General features: G+C 40.2%; 1 protein-coding gene across 1 annotated transcript in view; it reads left to right on the top strand.

Moving 5' to 3' along the window:
- LOC136857147 (cytochrome P450 4C1) overlaps positions 1-25749 on the top strand; it is an 84141-nt gene that overhangs the window by 30723 nt on the left and 27669 nt on the right. The window contains exon 3 of the mRNA XM_067135569.2: positions 3591-3648. Coding sequence (XP_066991670.2) covers positions 3591-3648 — 58 coding nt within the window. The remainder of the gene's footprint in view (positions 1-3590; positions 3649-25749) is intronic.

Raw genomic sequence — 25749 nt, 5'->3', positions numbered from 1 at the left:
TAACATTCCTCATCAATGCACCTAAAACAATTAACTTTTTTTTTTACACAGACACACAGTTTTCATTCGTAGTCCATTAGTTCACTCAGTCTTCTCCACCTACCGCACCACACTTCACATATCAAACCGTCTCACCTTATTAAGCTTCAGACTTAAACATAAACTAACAATCATTTTACATCCCTCATCATCGCACTTAAAACAATTTAACTTTTTTTAAAACATTTCACTTACTCACAAACAAACAGTTTCCATTCCAAATCCATTAGTTCACTCCGTCTTCTCAGTCTACAGCACCTCAATTACATCAAACTATTAGACTTATCCCATTTCTTCCATCCTATTAAACTTAATACATAAACATCAAGAATCCCTCAATTTTACACCCCTCATCAAGGCATCTACACCATTTAACATTTTTTTCATATGAACTACTTTCATAATTTCCATACTGCCAACATTTTCTCCTTAACTACATTCCCACTTAATCTATCTCAATTCTATCACATACACCTTCTTTATACTCCCTCCTCACACAAATACACTTAAACAATCCATTTTTTCCACTCCTCATTTACACACCAACAGACAGTACTCTATTCCAAGTCCATTAGTTCACTCAGTCAACTCTATTTCTTTTTGCTAAGCTTCATTTCAACTATCCACGATAAACTTAAACTATATACCAACTTAAATTTACACTACCCTCAAACCTACTCAACCTACCCTTTTCTCAACTCTTACCTAATTTTCTCAGGCTTTCCCTTGGCCCCAGGCGGATCACCTTTCCACAGGGCAAGGTGCTCTCCCCCTTTCCCCTAACACTACAGCTCCCTCTTCTGATATCATGATTACCATGATACCCTTCCCGCATCTGCTCAGGGCGGAGATCCATTCCTCTGAGCAGAATGCCTTCCCCCTTTCTCCCTCGGCACGAACGACATTATCTGCACAACCCCTGTTACTCCCTCAATTTCTTTATAAATATAGCTCTGGCCACATTTAAGAATTTCGCTATATTCGTTCCTATCAAAGGCAATTACCACACACAAGCAACCTTTGGTCGAGTGTAATGTCTCTACGTGTATTAATAATGAGTTATTAAACTTTATTTTCTGCATCTTTGGCGTGTTTATAATTGCATCCTCTTACTGTACACAACGTGTGTAGTAAACTGACTGTTATTTGTGTCACATCCGAAATATAGCACATTGTAGCGCTCCTTTGTAAACCAGGGGGTAGGCATTCCATTCAGCACTATTGCATGCGGGACCCTTGTAAGTAGACAGTACGGGGCAGTAAAAAGCTACCTGATATAAAGTTAATCTCAGATCTAACAGGCACGTGCACATTCAAGGCAATAGACAGAAATAAAAAGAAATTAGAATATAAGTTATTTCATGCATACGGCTCTTTATCTTAAATAATGACAAGTGCTCATCCCGTACTACTGAGTTATATGAAAGCCAAAGGAAATGACTCGTATGCGCGAACAAACATCTATGTTACATTTTTGTGGCATTTGACATATTGAACAAACATCTATGTTGCATCCTGGATCTGTATTTGCAGGTAGTTTGAGCATTTCTCAACAGATGGCTATAGTATTCCTGAAATTGTGAAGAGAAATGCACTTGAAAAATAATGGAACCTAAGTTTAGGTTACATCGTTTCCCGCGCGATTTCTCGACAATGTCACGAATTGAATGCAATGTAATGGACACATTCTAGTCCGGAGATTGTTCTGGTTTGTTCAGTCTTATATTACTGAGTTTATTTAGTTACTCATCGACACCATAGTCATGCAATCAGACGTAGTAGTGGTTGTCAATGTGCTGTTGTCCCCAAGCAATGTACACAAGTTGACGAAAAACAGATGCAGGAAAAGGAAAAGTGACCCCAGTGAGTGGAAAGATGTTGTACGCACCAAATCATTATAATTAGGCTAAAACTTTAAAATAACACTGTTCTCCTCTGTATGCATACATTATGTGCGAATAAGTGAGCGCATGCACTTCTAACCTGTTGGTTTACGGAACAAAAGTCTATGTTACATTCTCTCGCGTAGCCATGTCCCGCGGTCAACAATCATAGACGTTTGTTCGGGCATACGACTCAAATGTTACAGGAGAGGAAGTCATACTACATTGCTAAAGGAAAGCAAACAATTGAAGTCCACCCCCCTGAAGCGGGAAAATCTACTAAATCCTGTCGCAGCGATTTACAACGAAGAGGATATTGAGGAAAATGCTTTCGAGAGAATATCCTGGTGATATTATATAATATAGGAACGGGTGTAATCACATTATGTGCACGTCATATGGCGGCCCTTCCTTAGTGGTTGCATTTGAAATTTCGATTGGTTCTTAGCTCAGATGGACAAAATTGTTATTATTATTATTTTATGTGGTTTACTTTACATCGCACCCACACATATAGGTCTTACGGCGACGATGGGATATCAAAGGGCTACTGTTAAGAAGGAAGCGATCATGTCCTTAATTAAGGTACAGCCCCGGCATTTCTCTGGTGTGGAAATGGTAAACCACGGAAACCCTTTTTTTAGGGCTACCGACAGTGGAGTTCGAACCCACTATCTCCCGAATGCAAACTGATGTATACCGCGGAGCCACTTGCTGGGCGAAGTTTATTACGAAGTACGCCGAAGACATTAAAATAAATAATACTACAATTTACATTCTAAATTTAAGCTTAAGATTAATGACTCCTTCAAGAAGAGTGATGTAATGGCAGAGTCTAACTTAAAATTTCACGATGTTTCAATCTACCTTGCTTTTCCCGCCAGTGCCTCTCGTAACCGGACTGTATCTTTTGGTGACATCTAGTCAAGTCAGCCACACAGTTTCCACATCACTGTAAGTGGACAGCCAGTTCTGTACGAGCAGTTGCCACTACAGTTTTCGTGGGATTGCCAACTTCGGATATGATATTTCTCCGTTGACAGATTTACGATAGGTTTTGGTGGCTGGCACTAAAACCTGACAAAAAGGACGTGAAAATGTGAACCAAATTCATTCATAATTTTAATAATATACTTGATGAAGGATCCTCATTTAAAAATGCAAAATTCTGGTGGTATGCGACATACAGTGCAAAAATATATGAGTGAAATATATTTTTAGAATAACATAAATTAAAAGAAGGAATTCCGTTTTTGTTAAGAAAAACTACTTGCAGAATTTAGAATGAAATACTTTTTCCACCTTGGATGAATTCAGCGAGCCCGCAATGGACATCCGAGGGAAATAAATTGTAATTAGTATAACTGGAATCATATTTGGCTTAACCACATTAAGGTTACAGAAATTGGAATTCGGAAACATTACCTCGGGGGCTTTGCAGTATATCACAACACTCATCTCCAGGTCCTTAGGTGCAAAGCATCGTCAGTTTTCAGACAGCACGATGCGTAGCATCGAGAAATTACTCTCCACATCAAAGGATGTTCAGAGTTCATACTTGAAGCAAAAGCAAGTGAGATCCTCCGCTTCATAAAGGATCGCGTACATGTTTTCCTTTAAATATTTCAGTTATCTTGCACATAATTTGATAACCGTTGTGTTTTCAAGCACTACCAAGACAAAGTCACCTCCGTACAGGCCATGAAGGCCCTTGGAGGAGTGGAAGGTAAAGACTTCCACCATTGTTAACCGCGGCATGATGGGGGTAGAGTGGTTAGCTCTGCGCCCGGCCGCCTTTGCCCCCAGTAATTAACCTGGTACTCATTTTTTGTGCAGGCTGAGTGAACCTCAGGGCCATATGCACCTCCGGAAGTGGAAATCTCGTTTCTTAAATTTTACGACTTCCTGACGGGGATTCAAACCCACGTCCTTTCGGGCGAACCGAGCACGCCTTTACCGCCTCGGCCAGACAGCCCCTTTTTCAAGCACTAGTTTCCTTTTTAATTTCGTTTTCATTTCATTTTCACTTTTTCTCAGATATGGTTCAAATATAAGCTATGTATTTACTAGAGGAAATATGTTTAAAGGGTGATGGATGAACTAATAATGATTCGAATTGAGAATGGGCAGTAAAAATGTAGTCGAAAGTAAAAGTTGCAAAAGAGCTGCTGAGAGCTAGAAAACAACCAATAAGCCAAAAACGCCAAGAAAGGGCAAAAGAAGTACAAATAAAACCCACCATTTTCTGGCCAACAATAACCCAGAATGAACATATCGTCGTTGCCGGGACAAAACCTCCTATGTGATAATATTTTTTAGATATACTTTTTTTTTGCTAGGGGCTTTACGTCGCACCGACACAGATGGGTCTTATGGCGACGATGGGATAGGAAAGGCCTAGGAGTTGGAAGGAATCAGCCGTGGCCTTAATTAAGGTACAGCCCCAGCATTTACCTGGTGTGAAAATGGGAAACCACGGAAAACCATCTTCAGGGCTGCCGATAGTGGGATTCGAACCTACTATCTCCCGGATGCAAGCTCACAGCCGCACGCCTCTACGCGCACGGCCAACTCGCCCGGTGTATAGATATACTGACCCGCAGCACATACATTATGAAGAGCGAGAATGCCTTGACAATATTCACACAATATTGCACCTCAGATGACAGAACCTTACCGGCCAAAATTCTAAGCTAAAATATTTCACATATTTTTTTGTCCCGGCAGCGACTAAATATTTTGTTGGGCCTCCTCTTCGAACACTGGAGAAAAATTATATTTTAAATCAATTATGAGTATATCTATGACACCAGTGTCCTTATAAGAAGGTTCTTTGTAATTAGTAATAAGTTACTGTTCACTGAATTACGTGGGTTTTGAAAGAGGTTATCTCTGTAATTAAAAGACTAACTCCGATTGCCTGTAATAAACTCCCAGCCAAAACTACGCGACATAAAGAAATGAAATTTTGGGGATACATTAATATTACAGTGTAGGTGCTCACTAAGGGGATTTTTGGATATTCCATTGCTATGGGGGTGAAAAGGGGGGTGAAAATTTTAAATGAGTACATCTATATCCCCTTTTTTGTTTGCTATTTGCTTTACGTCGCATCGACACCGGAAAGGTCTTATGGCGACGATGGGATGGGAAAGGCCTAGGAGTGGGAAAGAATCTGCCGTAGTCTTAATTAAGGTACATCCCCGGCATTTGCCTGGTGTGAAAATGGGAAACCACGGAAAACCACCTTCAGGGCTGCCGACAGTGGGGCTCGAACCCACTATCTCCCGATTACTGGATACTGGCCGCATCTATATCTCAAACATTTAACAGTTTACAGACGTAAAACTTGGTATTTGAAATCTACTTTAAAAATAAAGAAACACGTATTCTTTGTTTTCTGAAAATTCCCTTAAAGGGGGTGAAAAATGGTGAAAAATGGGTTGAATACCTTTTATAACGATACTTATATCTCAAAAACTGAAGATGTTACACATGTGAAAACGGTATTTGGAATCTTCATTAAAAATAAAGAAGTAAGGGGGCTTGAAAAGATGTGAACCGGGTGTTGAAGTACTTTTATTATGATACTTATCAATATAAATAAAATCGTAACAACCGTGTGCCTGTACATTGACTATTTTGGTGAAATTATCGTACAGTTATCCGTTTCAGGTGTAATAATAATCATCTGCATATATTTTAGCGTTCGTTTCCTGAGAGTGCTCAAATTTACCCCTCTCCCCAAAATGAAGATGGCGACACAATCTTCCAGACGAGGTAGAAAATTGAAATTTTGCAAAATTATAGGTTTTAGCCTGTAACCGACGAAACAATTCCAAGATGTTTAAATTTTTCACTTTTTACTCCCGGAAAATATCGAAATATCGAGGCAATTTTAATGGTGGTGCAGACTTTCTTTTCGATGTATTTCACGACTAACCGCTAAGTCGAATCGCAAAAACGGATGGCACTATCTGTCATATCTCTTTCCCTTATGCGTTAGATTTGGCTGTGCTTCTCGATTTTACGTAAATTTTGCAATTCCTACATGTACAATTCATATATTTATACACTTATATGAAAGATGGAATCATCAAATTCTGCACGAACAATGGTCCTCCCGGTAGTCATATGTGAGCCAAATTCTATGTTTCTAACAGTCACATAACTATCCGAGAAGTAACGCAGTGTGAGGAAACTATACCAAAATTTCTCCCTATTCAAAATTTCGTAGTTTCTGACTCAATCTAACCCATAAATAGTGGAGATACGAGGAAATGTTACATGATAACCAATAGGCGACTTTTGGTGGAATCAGCTTGTCGTTATATTATGTACCGTTTGGCAACAGTTTATCCGTAAATGACGGTCTGAAATTGATAAACATTCATATATCTTCGTATGTTGATGTATATATTACATTAATGAAGACGATTTATAGTGATCTAGAAGGTGTGTGTCTGCCATTATAATTAATACTTTACAAATTGATAATGACTGTCAGCAGGAGGGCGTCTGCTATTTTAATCTGTACTTCCCACATCGACATTGACAGGCAGTAGGAATGGGGTCCTTCTCCAACTCATGTGTAACTAACATTAGTAAGGATGGCCTACCATTGTAATGAATAATTCTCTTCCCGATTTGAGCGGCAGAAGGCAAGGGAGCATATCATTTTCTTTAAAACTTCCTTACCCGATTGTGTCTGGCTGTAGGAAAGGGGGCCTGTCATTGTAACGAAAACTCTCCAAATCGATTGTGACTGCACAGTAGAAAAGGGGACCTTGTATAATAAATGAAATTTTTCAACTCTATTGTGAATGGCAGTCGGCAATTCAGCCTGTCGTTATCATCAGGACTCCGCAATTTGCACTTTACATTGGAAACTATGTATGGGGACCTCCCCATGCTGTTTCTTGGATAACGCTAAGAGATATGCAATTTAAAACGTCTTCTTCACTGTGTGAACAGTCATTTTCTTTGTTATCCGTATTCAAGGTAAAATACCGTGGCGAAGCACGGGTACATTTGCTAGTTCGAATATTTGCAGTATAGTGATGCATATTTCAGTTTGAATTATTGTACTTGCATTTTAAGGGCATTATCCTCCGTTGAACGAGAAGGGAAACTGTATATCTCTCTTCTAAATTTGACGAGGTATCAATCTGATAACATCAGCAGGAGGATCTGCGACCTTCATCAAGAGAGCCTTCAAATTTCGATTACACCAGCATCTTAATGATATCGCCATCAATATCTCAGTCGTGAACTCATCAGCTTTTATTAGAAAGAAATACACCAAGAGCCTGTATAGATCGAGATAATGTTATAATGTCTGAAATATTGAAGCGAGAGGTTATTACAAGAAACTAGTTCCTTTAAAGAGCGTACCATGAGGATGAAAAGAAAATTTACGGTAGAATTACTTTTAGATAGAAACTGTCCAATGGAAGAACCAACACGATCCTTGCTCTCCATCTCCACTCATTACAGTAGTATGTACGACGAATTTGTGCAGTGGACCACACGTTCCTGGAATTCTATCCTGGTTGAAATTAGAAACATAAGTACCCTAAGCTATGTAGAGGAAGCTTGCCCCGTGGTGTAGTTGCAGCTTGCCTGTCTCCTACCCGGATGACCCGGATTCGATTCCCGGTCAGGTCAGGGATCTTTACCTGGATCTGAGGGATGGTTCAAGGTCTACTCAGTCTACATGATTAAAATTGAGGAGCAGTCTGATGGCGACTGCGCCACGTAGACAAGTCAGAAATATCTGCGGGAATGAGACTACAATAGTTTGAGGTTAGATTTTAAATGTTATATTTTGAACAAAGTAAGGTACATTGACAAAAATGCTTGAACAGGGCTAAACTATATTTTATGAAGGGCAAATCTTCAAAATTTGAACACTTTTCTAGAAGTGACCTCCGCATGTAAGTAAATCAGAAATAAAATACAGAGTCCAAAGAGGAAAGCAGACAATGTTTTTCTAACTGAATGTCATAAAATGATTATTATTAGTTCTGCTAATAATATATAATAATACTATATTAACACAAGGTCTTTTCTCTGCTGTCTAATACAGTTTGAAGTGAAAGTTAATGTATTTCTGGTCAATAAAATAGGCCTAATACAAATAATGATGTTTAAGAACAGCGTCTCTTGATACATCCTGTCAGTCCTGATAATACTTAGATAATTTGAATTGCTCATTTGTCGAGCTCTTCGTGAGTTACCAGCTATCTCCTAAAACCGCTAGGTAAATTACCTTGTCATTACATGGCTTTATAATGAATGAAAAATGGACATAAACATCATGATGTCATATACCATCACTGGGCTGGGTTGGGCTAACAGCAGGGTACTAAACCCCAATTAGAGTATACCTAAAAAACTTTAACTTACTTAAAAATGACACTGATAAAGTCTCAGATCTTAATAACTAAAAATACACTTCTTAATAACTAAATTATTCAGTACCTACAGTAACATTTTGACAGCTCTCAGTGTGATGTTAATTCTCAGTGTTGTGACAGTATATCTGCAAAACGTTTTATGAATTTGGATATCACCATGTCGAAGTCCAAATTATTGACTATGCTATAACAGCTTCATTAAAGTTGTTACATAACCTATAGAGTGGTGAATGGTCATGGGCGGTTGTCAGAGCTCTTTCAGCCCTAAATGGGCTGCGTTCTCTTGAGTGCAAGCGAGGTACGCGAAAATTCAACAGGGACAATAAATGAATTCTATGTTTTTTTATTGTTTAATAATTTATGCAGGTACTTGGCATAAATTATTATTTTTCTGATTTTCAAGGCTGGTCATTCCGATACTGGTTCGTAAGTTTTTGTATGGCACCATAAACGGGTACAAGCCATGTATTTGGCCTTGTAGGAATCTTACTAAACGTTTTTGCACTCTTTCGATTAACTTAATGTATACCGAACCTTGGATTCCATAGAAAGCTATCATATTCCAACATTAACAGACTCAACAAGCCATACTTTCATACCATTCGTAACATTAACTGAATGCGTAAGAAATATCATTTTAAGCATCACCCCTTCTTAAGGCACTTTCACATCGTGTGCCGTATGAGAAACGCAGCTCGGCTGTTTGGTATTAAACTAACCTTTATTTCATAAAAATGCTATTTGTTCGGGACGTCGACCTGTAGAGGCATTTTGTTCCTACTTGCACCATGTGATATGAATCTGCGTGTAATTGGAATAGAGGATATGCAGAGTGTTGAATGTGAGGAAAGGAACGTTAAGGACGACACAAACGCCCAGTCCCTAGGCCAGGGATATTAATCATTTACAATTAAAAACCCCTCACTCAGCTGGTAATCGAACCCGGGGTCGCCGGGTGACAAGCGGACGCGTTACCCACTACACCGCGGGGCCGGACCTCGACATACATAGTCTTATTTGTTGTTCAACGTGTTAAATAAAAGTCATTTATTTTATTAAATATTTCATGAGGTATTGTAGGTGATAATTTTGTCCCAAAACAATAATTACCTGTGATAACCTATATATTACTTACTTACTGGTCGGCATCAGGGTCCATTCAGGCTGCCTCCATTCACCTAAGTCCTCACCTTTTATTCTCAAGAATGTAACTCCTATACTTCTAAGATCTTCCTCAACATCATAAGTCCATCTTCTTCTGGACATTCCTATCCTCCTCATTCCTTCTAGTTTTTCTATAAATACCTTTTTGACAGTACGGATTTCTTCCAATCTCTGGACCTGACCAACCCACCTAATTCTTTCTTGCTTGATTTCAACGAAAATATCTGGCTGGCCAAACAGTCCTTGCAACTCTTCATTTACCCCCATTGTCCATCCATCCTGATCTCTCATTGCTCCAAATATCTTTCTCAATATCTTCTTCTCCCACCGTAACAGCCATTGTTCTTCTCTGGCGATCATTACCCAGCATTCGGATCCGTGCATCACTAAAGGTATTGCTGTGTATATTTTTATTTTCGTATTCCTGTTGACATTCCTGGATGTACACAAATATTTTAATACGTAAAAGCATCGGATCCCACTTGTTATCCTTTCCTGTACTTCCACAGATTGTCCGCTGTTATTATTGAGCCTAGATATTTGAAAGTTGTAACTCTTCGATATTACTTCTCATATAATCTTACTGTGGTCCTTCCTCTTGCTCCCTCAGTATCCCCATCTTCTCATATTTTATTTTATTCATTTCTAATCCTGGGTCCCGTCCTCTCTCTTTTAACAGAACATGGTTCTCTCCAAGAGCTCTCTCGTTTCTTGCAATAATTGCCACATTGCCAGCATATGCTATCACTTGTTATAATCTTTCCAGAATGGTTAGGCCTGGGTTGATGGGTAGTTGTCGAATGATTTTTTCTAGTGTTACGTTGAAGAGCAGTGTGGGGAGCATAACGCCTGTGACAGATCCTGTTCCACACTCACGTTGCATACTATTGTTCTAATCAGTTTCCCTGGGATTTCACGGGATAGCAATATATGGTATATACTGATAATTAACTGAACTAGACACTATGTAGACATGCAAATAGTTCACAGACTATCTCACTAATAGAGCTGGAATGGTATGCGACAGACGAATGAGCTCTGTCCAGATCATTAGTGGAGCGGCGGTTCATTACATATATAGCATCACTGCAATGCACTTCTCACAACAGAATGTCTGTGTTACAGGGATAGACCGTCACCATGTACTCTGAGTTCAGACCATCTAGAGATATCAACCACATCACGGTTCTGTTCCCGAACGGCTTGCATGTACACTTAACCACATATTAAGGAGCCCTCAAAGCCGGCAAATACTGGTGAGACAAGGGTGTCCACACTCCGCGTGGAAAGGGCTGCTTCCTGGATTTGGAAATATGTGATGATCTACAAAGAATATTTTATGAAATCGGAGTGTGATGAAATAGATTTTGTTTTAACATGGGCTAGGGGTCTATCTGGAATTAGTGTCTTGTTTTCATTTTACCGACTCAACTGTAACCATGGAAACCGGTGTTCGTCTATGTATACTAGGTCAGTGGCGTCATCTTCTCACTGTGCGCTTTCTTCCTGTAACTAAGAGCGTGAGAAAATTTATTATATTAAATAAACTCCTTTCCACTCTTCATTCATTCTAGAACTAAAATCATTGAACTGGCCGGGAAACGAATTCCACCTCAAGACTGGATAATAATAATAATAATAATAATAATAATAATAATAATAATAATAATAATAATAATAATAATAATAAAATAATAATAATAATACATTTATTCAATTAGTTTTCAAGTCCATGTTACATCCGATGATTCTACCATTTATATGCACACTTTCTGCACATCATTTACGGTAACAAGACTGCCTCCATCTGTTCCATCATTCTTTGCAAGTCTTCCGTCCACAACTCGTTATCCAAGTTGCCTCGTCTGAAGTCAATTAGCACACTCTCACACATTCTTTTTAGTACGATAGTCTGTAGGTAGGCCTGTAGCTATTTGTTCACTTCCGGCTTATCCATGTGCTTCTTGATTAAGTTGGTGACTAGCCCGTCCCACGTTATTACCTCAGGAACCATCGTCACCTTGGCTCCATTGTGCATAAGTGGGAGTTTGTTGCCTAGCATCTCGTACTTTCTTCCTTTAGTGGTTTCAGTCTATTTCAGGATAATTTTTATTTGTGATACCAAATTCAATTAATAGGATTTTATTCTTTACAAGGTCATGTATCATCATATCCGCTTTATTCTAATCCGCCTATTGGATATGACATTTTTACTCTATAGTTTATTTTCTTAGAATTATTCAGCTCATACTTTTTGGGGAACATGAAATGCAAACATCTGACAACGTCATTTTCGCGATCGATGGTTTGGTGACCCCTGCGGTAGTTCAACGCACAAGCACGCAACGAGTGTTCTGGTGCTCATTCTTAGAAAATTATTGATTACATTTTATGTATGCTTAAGTCTATAGTCAACGAATAATAAATGAAAACAATTTACATTTAATTAAATTTCTATCACATGTGTATGTTCTTTTTCTTCTTATTCTCCTTATTATTATTTCGTGTGGCTATTGCAAGCCTGGTACAGTCCATGTAAGGCAGACCCTCCGACGAGGGTCGGCGGCGTCTGCCGTGTGTAGAAAACTGCGCCTTATTGTAGTGGAGTGTTGTGTTTTATTTGTATGATATGAAAGAAAGATGGACAAATGAACACTGACCTCCTGAATCCCATCTCTTGTACTTAACGTGAAAGTCAAGAAGCACTTGCTTTTCTTGAGATAGAAAATGTCCTTGAAGCCAAGCACAAACTGAATTGCTTTGATGTATATCAGTTACGGACTTTTCAGAATGGAGCTTTTCTTCAGTCAATTTATGACAATACCGTGTGGTTAATACTCTCACAGTGCAGCCCGTATCACACAAACCCTTTGACGAGGTTAGGCTACTGTGCACAGGAAGCTACGTGTCGAGGTGGTGGTGATGATTTTTGTTTTCAGATAAAGCACATCTAGGCAACAATCCTCTCTTAACACTAATTGCAGGGATAGTGGAAGAGATTCGACTCTTATATAAGTTAAATGAAGTGATCGGCAAAAGGAAAGGGTGGACCACGAAGGGTTTGAAAGTTAAAGACATCCTGGGCATCGCAAACATAGTACTGTCGGGGTCGCAAGAAACAAGTGAGTTCGGAAATGAAAGATCAAAGTGAGGAAACTGACACAATTAAGTGAAAACAATGCTAGACTCAGCTTCGGGAAACATGGTCACTAGCCCATGCCCCCAGGGAATACGTGTATGTATTTTTCCGCCTAGTTGTACTTCCTCTTAAAACAGTAATCACCACCACCCCTTCCATAGGGAGAGTAGGGGGTGGCAATAGGGTCAATCAATCAATCAATCAATCAATCAATCAATCAATCAATCAATCAATCAATCAATCAATCAATCAATCAATCAATCAATCAATCAATCAATCAATCAATCAATCAATCAATCAATCAATCAATGATCTGCATTTAGGGCTGTCGCCCAGGTGGCCGATTACTATTAATTATTTACCTACCTTTTCCTTAAACGTTTTCCAAGAAGCAGGACATTTATCGAACATTTTCCTTACTCCCTTACTCCTCGTTCGATAAATAAATATCTGCCCTAATTTGTCCTTTTGAATTAGAACTTTATCTTCATATTATGATATTTCTTAGTTCATAAGCTACGCTTATTTTTATTCGTCGCGCAGCTGTCAGCTTGCATTCGGGAGAGAGTGGGTTCGAACCCACTGTCGGCAGCGCTGAAGATGGTTTGCTATGGTTTCCCATTTTCACACCAGAAAAATGCTGGGCCACGGCCACTTCCTTCCCACTCATAGCTCTTTCCTATCCCATCGTCGCCATAAGACCTATCTATGTTGGTGGAACGTAAAGCAAAAAGACCTTATTCGTCTACTAATGTCATTTCACGCCAACTCTCCACTGACAGCTCGAAACATACCACATAGTCGAGCGTCTCGTCTCCTTAATCCCAAGTCTTCCCAACACAAAGTTTGCAAAATTTTTCGTAACACTGCTCCTTTAACGGAAATCACCCAGAACAAATCGTGCTGCTTTCCTTTGAATTTTTTTACAGTTCCCGTATCAAGTAATTCTGGTGAGGGTCCCATACTCTGGAGCCGTACTCCTAACTGCGGTCTTATCAGAGATTTAAACGCACTCTCATTTACATCTTTACTAGCCGAGCTGAGTGGCTCAGACGGTTGAGGCGCTGGCCTTCCGACCCCAATTTGGCAGGTTCGACCCTGGCTCAGTCCGGTGGTATTTCAGGGTGCTCAAACACGTCAGCCTCGTGTTGGTAGATTTACTGGCACGTAAACAACTCCTGCGGGACTAAATTCCGGCACCTCGGCGTTTCCGGAAACCGTAAAAGAAGTTAGTGGGACGTAAAGAAAATAACATTATTATTATTATTATTATTATTATTATTATTATTATTATTATTATTACATCTTTACTACAACCCCTAAATACTCACATAACCATGTGAAGAGATCGTTAATATGATTACCCCAATGAACGTCATTCCTTATATTAACACCTAGATTCTTACATTGTTCCCCAGGAGGTACTATCCTCACATCGACACAATAATTAATAAAACTCAGAGGACTTCTCCTCTTGGTGAAATCTACAACTTGACTTTTCATCCCATTGTCTGCTGTCCACCTCACTAAATTGTTTAAGACACTCTGAAGTCACTCACAATCCTGCAACGCGTGATCTGCATGAATGTTGGGTACAGGATAGAACAGCACCCTCCTTTATTGCACTACTATTACCTTGCTGGAAATTAACGCCGACTTGTGAACTGTATCCCTCCAGAAAAGGATTTTTGATGCATGTGGGATCCGGCTCTTCGTATATGGAACAACGTGTGTGACAAGAAAGGAGTCTGAAATACACCCAGTTCAGAATTGAGGGAATTAACGTTCTATGATTAAAATCACATACCAATTACACCCCCACATACACCCACGGTATCTCCTGCTTGTCGTAAGAGGCGACTCAGAGGGGTGACCAACGGATGATAGAATGGGAACCATGTGATTACTTGTCATTAGTGCCATTATGCGAGGAACACTATAGATCCACGTTACTTGCGATGAGTACAATTATGTGAGGGTCTGGGTGTGGCCTGTGATTAGTACCACCGTGTGCATTCCACCGAAGTGTGGGATCAGACGCGCGGCATCATGGACTGGCGTCCGTGAGGGAGGAGTTGTCATGCGCCAAGTACCACCGTGTGCATTCCACCGAAGTGTGGGATCAGACGCGCGGCATCATGGACTGGCGTCCGTGAGGGAGGAGTTGTCATGCGCCACGCTGAATTGCGTTGGTTCTCCTGTATTTAGAACGGGTCTGCGTTACCTATGAGCAGTACCACTACACGTGGAGCACCATGGGTCTGCGTTGCTTGTGACTGGTGCACTACGGGATTGTGCATTGCCCGTGATTAGTACCACTATGTGTAGACCACCATGGGTTTGCGTTGACTATGAGTAGTGTCTTTATGTGAGGAACACCATAGGCCTGTGTTAGCTGTAGGTGGTACCATCATGTGTGATACACTGTGGAACTACATTGCCTATGATTAGTACCACTATGTGAGCAACACATGAGTATACTTGGCCTCTGATTAGTTCTGCTACGCGAGGAACACCAAGGGAATACCGACGCCGGTGATTAGTTGCACTAAGTGGGGAACACCATTGGCCTGCGTTTCTTGCGAGTAGTGCCCTTATGTGAGGAACACCATGGGACTGTGTTACTTATGAGTAGTACCACCGTGCGGGGAACACCATGGATCTGCGTTAACTGTGATTAGTACCAGTATAGGAGGAACACCATGGGTCTGATTTACCAGTAATTAATACAGTTATGAGGGGCCTTGACTTGGATTTTGGACCCCTTTGGACAACAAGCATCATTTCAGAATATGATGCATTGTGAATTTTATCTACTGATTGTTTTGGGTTCATGGTCATTTATTCATCATCATTCGTTTTAGATTTTAGTCAGAGGATATATTTTTGTTTTAATTATCGCTTCATTTCGTTGCATCTCGTACCATCAGGGACCGATGACCTAGCTTTTAGGCCCCTTTAAACAACAACAACAACAACAACAACCGCAACATAACAATCATCATTATCATCAACACAAATGACTTCAAATTTTCATACCATGTAACATAGAAGGAAGAAGATGAATATCCTGGCCAAAGAACCTTCGGGACTGGTATAGAGCCCTAAGAATTCCACACACTTCTGAGTTTTAGAGTATAAAAGCCGAATGGCCGTGATAAAAGCCGACATCCGATTAGGAAATGGCACAAGGTTAAAATCCAACTACATGGCCGTAAATCGAACACAGGGACCCGAGGCTCAAAGGCTTGACTAGTGAGCTATGGAGCCAGCACCAAACACTTTCAACTGCTGTGATGTGCTACTAGGGTGTCATCACCACCTGAATAATAGAAATATTAACGACACAACACATTAAAATAACCTATATTATATTAGAAAATTAACAACGGTCTATAAAAGTGACACTTGAAGAATGCAGATGCCAGCAGAAGGGAATCTTCTCGTCTGAGTGCATGATGAAGTGGAGTGAAGATCCGGATCGGAAGATTACGAATTCCAACCCGACATAATTAGTAGGACTTCTGAGGCCAGAAGGTTAGTCTTTTTTGTTAAGTTATATGCTTTACGTCCCACTAACTCTTTTTGTCGATTTTCGATACGTGCCTTTCTTCTGCATCCTCGTAAGTTGGTATCGTCATCACGGAAACCTTCCGTATAAGGCTTGTACATATTCACCATAAGCCGATCAGCACGTCTTGATGGAAGTGAAATGAACACTGAGGAACTATCAGTTCGCTGTAGATGGTATTATGTCATCGTAATTCAAGTCATATGATGCAGAATACGGAATGAAGTGTGATATGTAGGATAGCCGACTAGCATCAGAGCATTAATATTTTACTACCGAGCTCGATAGCTGCAGTCGCTTAAGTGCGGCCAGTATCCAGTATTCCGGAGATAGTAGGTTCGAACCCCACTGTCGGCAGCCCTGAAGATGGTTTTCCGTGGTTTCCCATTTTCACACCAGGCAATTGCTGGGGTTGTACCTTCATTAAGGCCACGGCCGCTTCCTTCCCACTCCTAGCCCTTTCCTGTCACATCGTCGCCATAAGACCTATCTGTGTCGGTGCGACGTAAAGCAACTGGCAAAAAAAAATAAAAGAAAATTCACTCTATTCGTTCCTTATCATTGCGCTGCCTACTGGAATTTAACAATAAAACAAACGGGGCACTGACAAATCATTTTTCCAATTTAAAGGATAGAGTAAAGTTAACATTCCCATTATTATTTTTTTAACAGGCCATGGGAATTTAAACTAAAATTTCTATCTATTACGAAATAATTTTTTCTACTTAAATTCGATTGATTTAGACGGTAGTAGATCAGATTATTAAATATTAGTGTATGTAAATAACAGATTAAGACAGTTTATACATGTAGAGTAATATAACAGAATTTGTAATGTTAATTAAATAAATAATTATTATGCATGATTTCGGAATGAGCAAGTCGCAATAGAGTAAGAATAATTATAATTATGTATGTTTAACTATGCAATAAATATTTTGAAGCTATACAGAGAAGAAAAGTAAACTTCCCTTGTTATATGTCATTATAGAGGGGGTAAAGGAATAAAATGAATTTGAAAAATAATATTGAGCATATAACACAGATAGGAACAGCAATTTAGGCGGATAAACCGTACTGATTAAAAATACCATCATCTTTCAGAAACTATATTACAAATAGCAGTATTGAAAGCAACTGGAGTGGATGCATATCCCAACGAAATGGGAGGATATTAATTTCCGAAGCTTATAAGCCTCTACAGAGGATTCACATCACAAAGCATTGATGTAATCTTCAATCACTCTCTTCTTCTTTTTCTTCTGCCCATATCCTCAACTTAATAGCCACGCTTAGTCAAGGGACTATGGAGAAACACACTTCTTCTTTCTCCCTGGTCACACAAAAAAAGTAACCTACAAACGTACCTATTAAAATATATACGTGAAAGGTGTTCGATGGGTTAGAGGTACGGTGTCAGATTCGCGATTGTAGTTCATGGTCTCGATCCCCGCAAAGAATGTTAGATGATATTTGAAGGATGGGCAAAAGTCTCTGAACTCCCTTATCAAAGATGGTGGCAAGTTAAATATGTCTGATGAAGCAAAAGTTAACTAGGGGTAGCTTGCCTGCCGCTTACTCGGAGGCCCCGTGTTAGATTCCCGGCCAGGCCAGTGATTTTTTCCGATATGCCAGGGCTGGTTCGAGGTCACTCAGCCTACGTGATTACAATTCAGGAGCTATCTGACCGTGAGATAGCGGCACCGGTCTAGAAAGTCAAGAACGACTGCCGAGAGGATTCGTCGTGCCGACCACACGACACCTCGTAATCTGGAGGCATTCGGGCTGAGCAGCGGTCGCTTGGAAGGGCATGGCTCTTTGGAGCTGTTGCACCATGGAATTTGGTTTGAGGACTGTATCCTAGACAACTGCTCAATCGGAACCTCAAAATTAATAGCTGTCTATTAGATGGCAACACTTCAAGTAGTCTGCAACCCAGCAGCCGAAGATTATTATTATGATTATTATTATTGTTGTTGTTACTGGAATATCGCGGATCACAGAGGCGTAAGAAGGTTCCGGAGTGAATGGGCGGACAAGAAAATGACTAGAGCATATGTTAAAACACTAAATTTGGAAATTTTATTTCTCTCCACTGTTTTTAGTTTAAAATTTGATAGATAGAAAATCTGAATAAACGACAAGTGATCTCGTCAGCTCTGATAATAACAGCGGACTATAAGTCCAAAGATCAGATACAAAAACAAGGAAAAATTATCCACGATAATCTACAAGGGATGAGCAATATAGCTCTACACCGGCATATCTTTATAAGAGCATGTTCGCTCCACCAATTTACATCCTAGGAGACAGAGCTCAAAACGTTACTGTAGTTCAGACTCTCAGAGGCATAAGTTTCTTACAAGGTAATGCCTGACAAACTTTACAGTCACTTCTGCTCAACCGTTCGTTATACACTGGTCTATACAATTGCAATTTAAACAGGGGCACCGAATGCCCATTCTGAATGGCCTTAATGAAAGAAAACATAATCGGCCATGAACAAAAGGCAATGAGGCGATACACTTGCACTCATTTTAGAAAATTCTTAAAACCCTAACTGGGCTTATGGTGCGAAGTTGTAGAGGCTAATCCTATTCTGCTGAGGGGTGACTGACGAGAAATATTAAATGCCGAACATGTGTCAAGAATTTAGAGGCTTAGAAACTGTTAGTCCCCCCCCCCCATACCAAGCTGAATCGGAATCAACAGAGGGTGGTCACTCTGTGTTCCTTTACTTTACGTACAGATTTGCTGAAAATCCACATTTAAGCCATAAATTAGGACTATAAATTAGAAGAAGTTTCAAATCTTCTCCTCAAGCTATCTGCCGGAGCTATCATATAGTAAGAAAGTTCTGCCATTATCTTTCTTGCTTAGTCTTCCTAACGCCGATCTACGGCCCCTGCCTTGTTAATACTCGCCACATACGATCAACTGGAGCGATGAAGTTGACAATACGGGATTAAAGCTCTCAGGTTTTATAGCGTTTCGAGGGGAAGTTTCCAGAACTCTATACAGATAGGCTTGATGCTTGTACACACCCACAATTCTAATTGGCAAGAGATATATTCACAAAATTCCTGATTGGTTAATAATTGGAAGAAGGAAACAATAGAAGTGCTGACAACTTTGACATAAGAACAAAACGGTCCTCACAAACTTAAGGTTTGCCAACACTGAAAATTGAAATTTCCTTAAGAATTAATTGTCTTTAATATCGCCAGAGGGGGCACTTAGGCCGATGGTAGAGATATCTTATGGTTGAAAATCCAAGTAACTTGCATAACATTAGTTCAAGTTCCATAACACAGATGGACTTATACAAGGCCCGCAGTTTAACAGGACGGAGAAGGTTTACCCCCGGTACAATTATTAATATTATTATTATTATTATTATTATTATGATTATGATTATTATTATTATTATTATTATTCCATGCATCAGAATAGGCATGCTTCATTCAAGTTGGAACTTCTTGATGAACCTGTCTAAGTTTGTGTTTGAGTGGTGCTCGGAGTTGAATGTCTGTTTGTGAGATTCCATATTTTAAAAGATCCTCATCGACCCCCACCAACCATGCAAGAATCGTTTTGAGACTTCTGAAGTAGGTTAACAAACGTTTACCGATTCTTTCAGCTGGCAATTTGAAGAGGTGAGCCTAAAACATTATCTTTCTTTTCGGATTACGCTTGATATATTTTCGGTGTGAGTGTGTATTTGTATGTTGTTCCGAATTCTGTAAACACCATCATTTGTGTTGGGATCAAGAATTTTTCACATAATCTTCCTTTCCTTAATTGCCAGTTTTACATTTGGAGAGAGACATTTTGTTATATATTGTTGTTAGTATTTTACAGTGCTACTTTCCTCATATCGCGATGGGTTGGCTGATGTCAGTTGTGTCAGTTTCACCGACGTTTACGACAGGATGCCCTATCTCACGCCAAACATTTGTGAAGAGATGCATTCAGTAATTATGTGTTTTCATCCTCCCCTCCGATACAATCTACCCTCCCACAACCGTCCACATCTTCAGGCCTGAGAGTGCGTGTAGCTAACTCTCCGGCTGCTCCCCACTCCCACCCACTACCCCATCATGGTTGGGAATGAAATCATTTTCAACGTCATCGTTATTAATTTTTCTATGCTTGCTGGCAAGGAACTGTACTGTGCGTAATTCAAGAAATGCGTATAAAGACAAACATAAAAACCTAGTCTTCACACCAGAGGAATCAACTACGCGCGGCTAAAATCCTTAGTCCGAGCGGGAATCGAAGTCAAGGCCCTTTGTTAGGCATCACTTTAAACATTAGCTGGGAAAATTAAGATACATATGACAAGCTTTAGAACAGAATAGAACACTCCTACTCCGTAGACACGGATCTCCTGACAATGGGAAAAGACGTACCTCTTACAATATATCCGTGAAGGTAGTTGCGTCTGAGGATCGGAGATACAGTGGCGTATTCATGATCCTTCGTCCAAATTTACTAGAAACGGTGATTTCAAAAATATCCCAAGTCCAAATAGGGATTTTCACTGCATGTTATTTTATTAAGTGGACCGCATCCAGTGACGAGAAGAACTACCCACTTTTGCAGTTCACTGGCGTGTATAACAACAACTGAGTATTGCTGTGAGTTCAAGAGAATCCCGAGGCCAGGACGTGGGAAGTTCTTAAACTCACGTTCCGTCTTGCATAGCCTTGCTGTCACTAAACGAAGGATGGGTGGAAATAAAGAAATTTCTTGTGCATTGCTTAGAAACAGAGGATTGATCTCAAATAAAGTTATGAGACATGCATTAATTCCAACATAGCAAAACACAAAGAGAGATTTTGCGTTACAATGTATAACATTTTCAAGTTTGATAGTCACCATATTAATGAAGTTAGCGTAGATAAAACAATGACTGGGATTAGCCCAGAGCTTTTCCCCATATTAAAATCTAATACGGAGCCGGTAATCCCTGAATGTTTTTTTTTTTTTTGCTATTTGTTTTACATCGCACCGACACAGATAGGTCTTATGGCGACGATGGGAGAGGAAAGGCCTAGGAATGGGAAGGAAGCGGCCGTGGCCTTAATTAAGGTACAGACCCAGCATTTACCTGGTGTGAAAATGGGAAACCATGGAAAACCATCTTCAGGGCTGCCGACAGTGGGGTTCGAACCCACTATCTCCCGAATACTGGATACTGGCCGCACTTAAGCGACTGCAGCTATCGAGCTCGGTAATCCCTGAATGTAAGGCTCAAAACAAGGCAACCACCATTCAGCAAAAGAAACTTGATGATGTTAAGACTCTGATGAAGTAGGCTATTTACAACCACATCCTGTGAAGTTTATTAAGCCACTTGTTGGATCTGACGATCCACATAACGAGCAGGGGGACGGAGATGATGGTGCTATTGCAGAAAAGACGTAAACGAATATTTCAAAGAATGCCTTGCTAATTGTGCAGTGGGTATGTTTGGAACTTCTTGGGGTATATTTACTCAGAACAGTAGTACAATTATTTTATTTTTATTCCTGTATCTTGTAATAACGCACAATCTTGCAAAAAAGTATTCAACCAGAGTCAAACTCATTTTACTTCAATATAAGGAGCATTGATTTCAAAAACGTCCCAAGTCCACTTGCACTGTATCCCCACCGACGGCCACGGATAAAACTTACAAAATTCTCCTTTCCTAGGAATATATACCGAATGAATTATTACTGTACGGAGTTTTAAAAAATGACTGCAATATCGGTAATTATTTTTAACAACATCCAGTTTTCTCTTAAAAAGTTTTAGTCTCTGTACATGGGATATTTTTGAATTTATTGTATAAATCCATTGCAATCAATTCTTTTATATATATGTATTTGACCTTCTTTACTAGGGTTATTTTGCTTATTAATACATTAATGAAGCCTAATAAATGTTTACATGCATTTTCCGAATTATAATTAATAATGCTATAGGCTTTACGTCCCACTAACTACATTTACGGTTTTCGGAGACGCCGAGGTGCCGGAATTTAGTTCCGCAGGAGTTATTTTACGTGCCAGTAAGTCCTCCGACACGAGGATGACGTATTTGAGCACCTTCAAATACCACCGTACTGAGGCAGAATCGAACCTGCCAAGTTGGTGTCCGAAAGCCAGCGCCTCAACCGTCTGAGCCACTCAGCCCGGAAAAATTATCACTACCTCGTCCTGCATATTAAACAGTGTTACACCGAGCTCGATAGCTGCAGTCGCTTAAGTACGGCCAGTATCCAGTATTCGGGAGATAGTAGGTTCGAACCCCACTGTCGGCAGCCCTGAAGATGGTTTTCCGTGGTTTCCCATTTTCACTCCAGGCAATTGCTGGGGCTGTACCCTAATTAAGGCCACGGCCGTTCCATCCCACTTCTAGCCCGGCCCTGTCCCATCGTCGCCATAATACCTATCTGTGTCGGTGTGACGTAAAGCAACTAGCAAAAAAAAAAATATATATATATAAAAAATACAATGTTACAAAAACAGTGATTACATTATTTTCTCGTGTTTCCTCTTGCCACATATTTTTAATATTTGTATGTTATTAATATGAAGAGTTTTAAGTGTTAGTCTTAAGTTTTCGTTTGAAGTTTAGTTATAGGAAGAAACAAATCATTTCCAGCGGATTTCATATTAATTACAAACATTAAAGAAGTGAATCTCTGTCTCAAACATATGCGTCTGAGTTGCACACAGTATTTAAATTCTAGACACCACTTATAAGAATGTGTTCTACAAGGGAAAATGTGTTGGCCGCCCCTAACACAACCTTCCCTCGAGTGAGATTTGTTGACAAATTACGTCGCTTAGCCTGTTGCTACTGCCAAGTGAGAAACTATGTACTGTACTGGGAAACATTATTTCCCCTTTAAGACATTAGCGATCAATGAGTTGGCACCAAGAACTGGGCACATAGTTACTCTGTGGAAACAACATAGTACGATGTGCTCCAGTGTGTCGAACTGTGCTGATGCTGATTATAACAGTTAAGATTCATTAGTCTTTTATAGCGTTTTATGAGTTTATGCCAAAATTGAATATTATCTATTATTATGAGTGTTAGTGCGCACAAAATTTTCCATTTACAACGGTAGTACATAGCATATACATACAATTAACGAAAACTGTTTTTCTCTTACATTCTTCAGTACGCTATTTATACCAGGTAGCCCTCTAGCTCCGTACTTTCTATTTACAAGTGCCCCGCATACACAAGTGAGGAATGGGTTGCCTAGTTGCTGGTTTACTAAGGAGCGCTACTGTAACATATCGCCATATGCCACATATTATCATGAGTAACACACAGGGTTCATTAAAAAAACGGATTAATGCAGGTAGGAGGACAATGGCTGTTAGGAAGCTATACTGCGCCTAGTTAGAGTGAAGTCGGTACGAAGCATGGATAGACGGAAATTTTTCGACGTGTAGGCGCGGAGGTTCTGTCCGCTGGTTAACATTTTCAACCAACCGCGTGCTGGAGTGGGGATAACCGAGCTTCCGGAGGTGGCAAACAGCAAGCGGAATGGAGACAACTTGACCCAACCTGGTAAATTTTTTTATTGGAATCTGTCAGATAATATCCGTCACGGAGCCATATTCCACAGTTTATTCGTATGGAGAAAACGAGACTTGAATTGTCATATGCCTGTGAATAATAACATTGTATAATTATGCCTGTTTCATGTGTATTACGTTCAAACCTATGGCCTAGTTTGAACCTGTTTTGGCCGGTGGTCCGGAAGGCCAGTATTTACGGGGCGAAGTTCTTTGGCAGGAGGGAGGAAGGAAGGTGGTTGAAAAAAGAACTTGGAAAGGGGAAGCCGCGCCATGTTAGAAGCTCTGTTTGTTTTAATTATGGTGTTTTACATAGTATAAACAATGATCTGGACAGTTACCTCTGTCTAAAATATTCGTATTTGAGTAGTCGCCAGGGTGCGGGCTGGTGAATGACTGTATACGTTGCTTACTTCAGACTGTGAGTGATTTTCTCATTATATTTTAGGCGTCTCACGTATGTACTTTGTTCACGGTAGCAACGAGTGATCGGGACGCGGGCGCGGAATGCGCGTATGCCGTGTGTGTACCGTCTTATATATTGCCGTTTTGAAGGACAGGAAACAGCCCGCAATCCAATGGTGCATTTATTTAACTATAACTCTGTTGCACAGGTTGTTGCCTAATTACAACCTAATCATTAGGGGTGGGTCCCATGTGCTTGTTGATTAAAGAAACGGCGAAGAAGAAGACTTCCACAACAGCTATATTGGAGGATACCGAAGCCTACTGGAGAATCATGGCCGTCTTTGGACTCAAGAGGACGAGGCTTCGATTCCTGGAGATCGCTGAGATGTCAGGCTAAGGCCTGAATGACACCAGTGGTCATGTGACCGCCGTTGCTGGTTCCTGTCGTCAAAGCTAAGCTTTCTAATATGTATTAGCATGTTGTAGTTATCAGATAGATATACTATAGGCAAATTAGATTTCTATGTAAATATTTGTGCATATTTAAAGTCAGCCAGTGAGGCGTATGTCTTGATTTAACTTCAGTCAAGTAAATGTGTTCATAAGCTATAGCATGTATTAGCATGGGACGTGAGTGTGTTATATAGATAGTTGGGGTTTAAAGGGAATAATTAGGATATAGTTAGTGTTGTGTGAATTTATTCACTGGGGATATGTTTCTGTCTGTGTGTTCTACGATTTCATTTGAGATTTATTTGGATAGCGTCCTCACAGAATTTTTAGGCCTTAAGCCTTAAATGTCGCATGGGAGCGAGGGTTATGTTTTCAGGATTAGAGAAGGATTTTTCTTTATCCTTTATTTACTGTCATCTCTGCACGCAGCATGCATTTCAGGTACCATTAAGACGTGCGACAGAGCTGTGGACACCGTCGAGTGAATTAAGATCTTTAGATATGCAGGGAAAGCAGATTTTGGAATTGATACGGGTCGGACTTATGTGACGCGAGTTGTAAGGCTAGAGGATGCTTATATATGGATAACGGGGGTCTAAAACTAGGAGAGTGTACCTAGGGAGTGAAGCCAAGAGGTCTGAGCGCCCATCTGTGTTGAATTAAGTAGGGGTCGAACCCACGTTACGTTGAGCAAAGAGCTCGTGTAACCCGAAATGGCTAGTGAGGCCAGATACGTGTATGAGATAGGCAGTAGCCCTATGTATTTTCTGAGGTCGAGGTATTATTGTATGTGATTTCGCCGGCTGGTGATGTGTGCTAATATTGAAAATAAGAGCCGAGCTTGTTATTGTGAGGAGGAACCTTGTCTCGGGTACGGAGACTTAAGCCAGGCAGGCCAAGCTGGCTGGTGAATGAATGAATGAATGAAGGCCTTAGCTGACAGCGGGCAACTGAGTCCAGCCTATTAGAACAATTCTAAGAAACCTGCAGCCCCTTGCTAGCCCGTCGTGTTTTGGTTTGTGTGTCACAGCTGTATGCATTCCTTTCAGTGAGGGTGCAAGTCGGAAGTATTGTGCCGGGCCAGGCG

This window comes from Anabrus simplex, chromosome 1 (genome assembly GCF_040414725.1).
Source record: "Anabrus simplex isolate iqAnaSimp1 chromosome 1, ASM4041472v1, whole genome shotgun sequence".
Lineage (NCBI taxonomy): Eukaryota > Metazoa > Arthropoda > Insecta > Orthoptera > Tettigoniidae > Anabrus > Anabrus simplex.
Note: the sequence above shows the minus strand (reverse complement) of the source record. Positions and strands in the feature narration are given on the sequence as shown.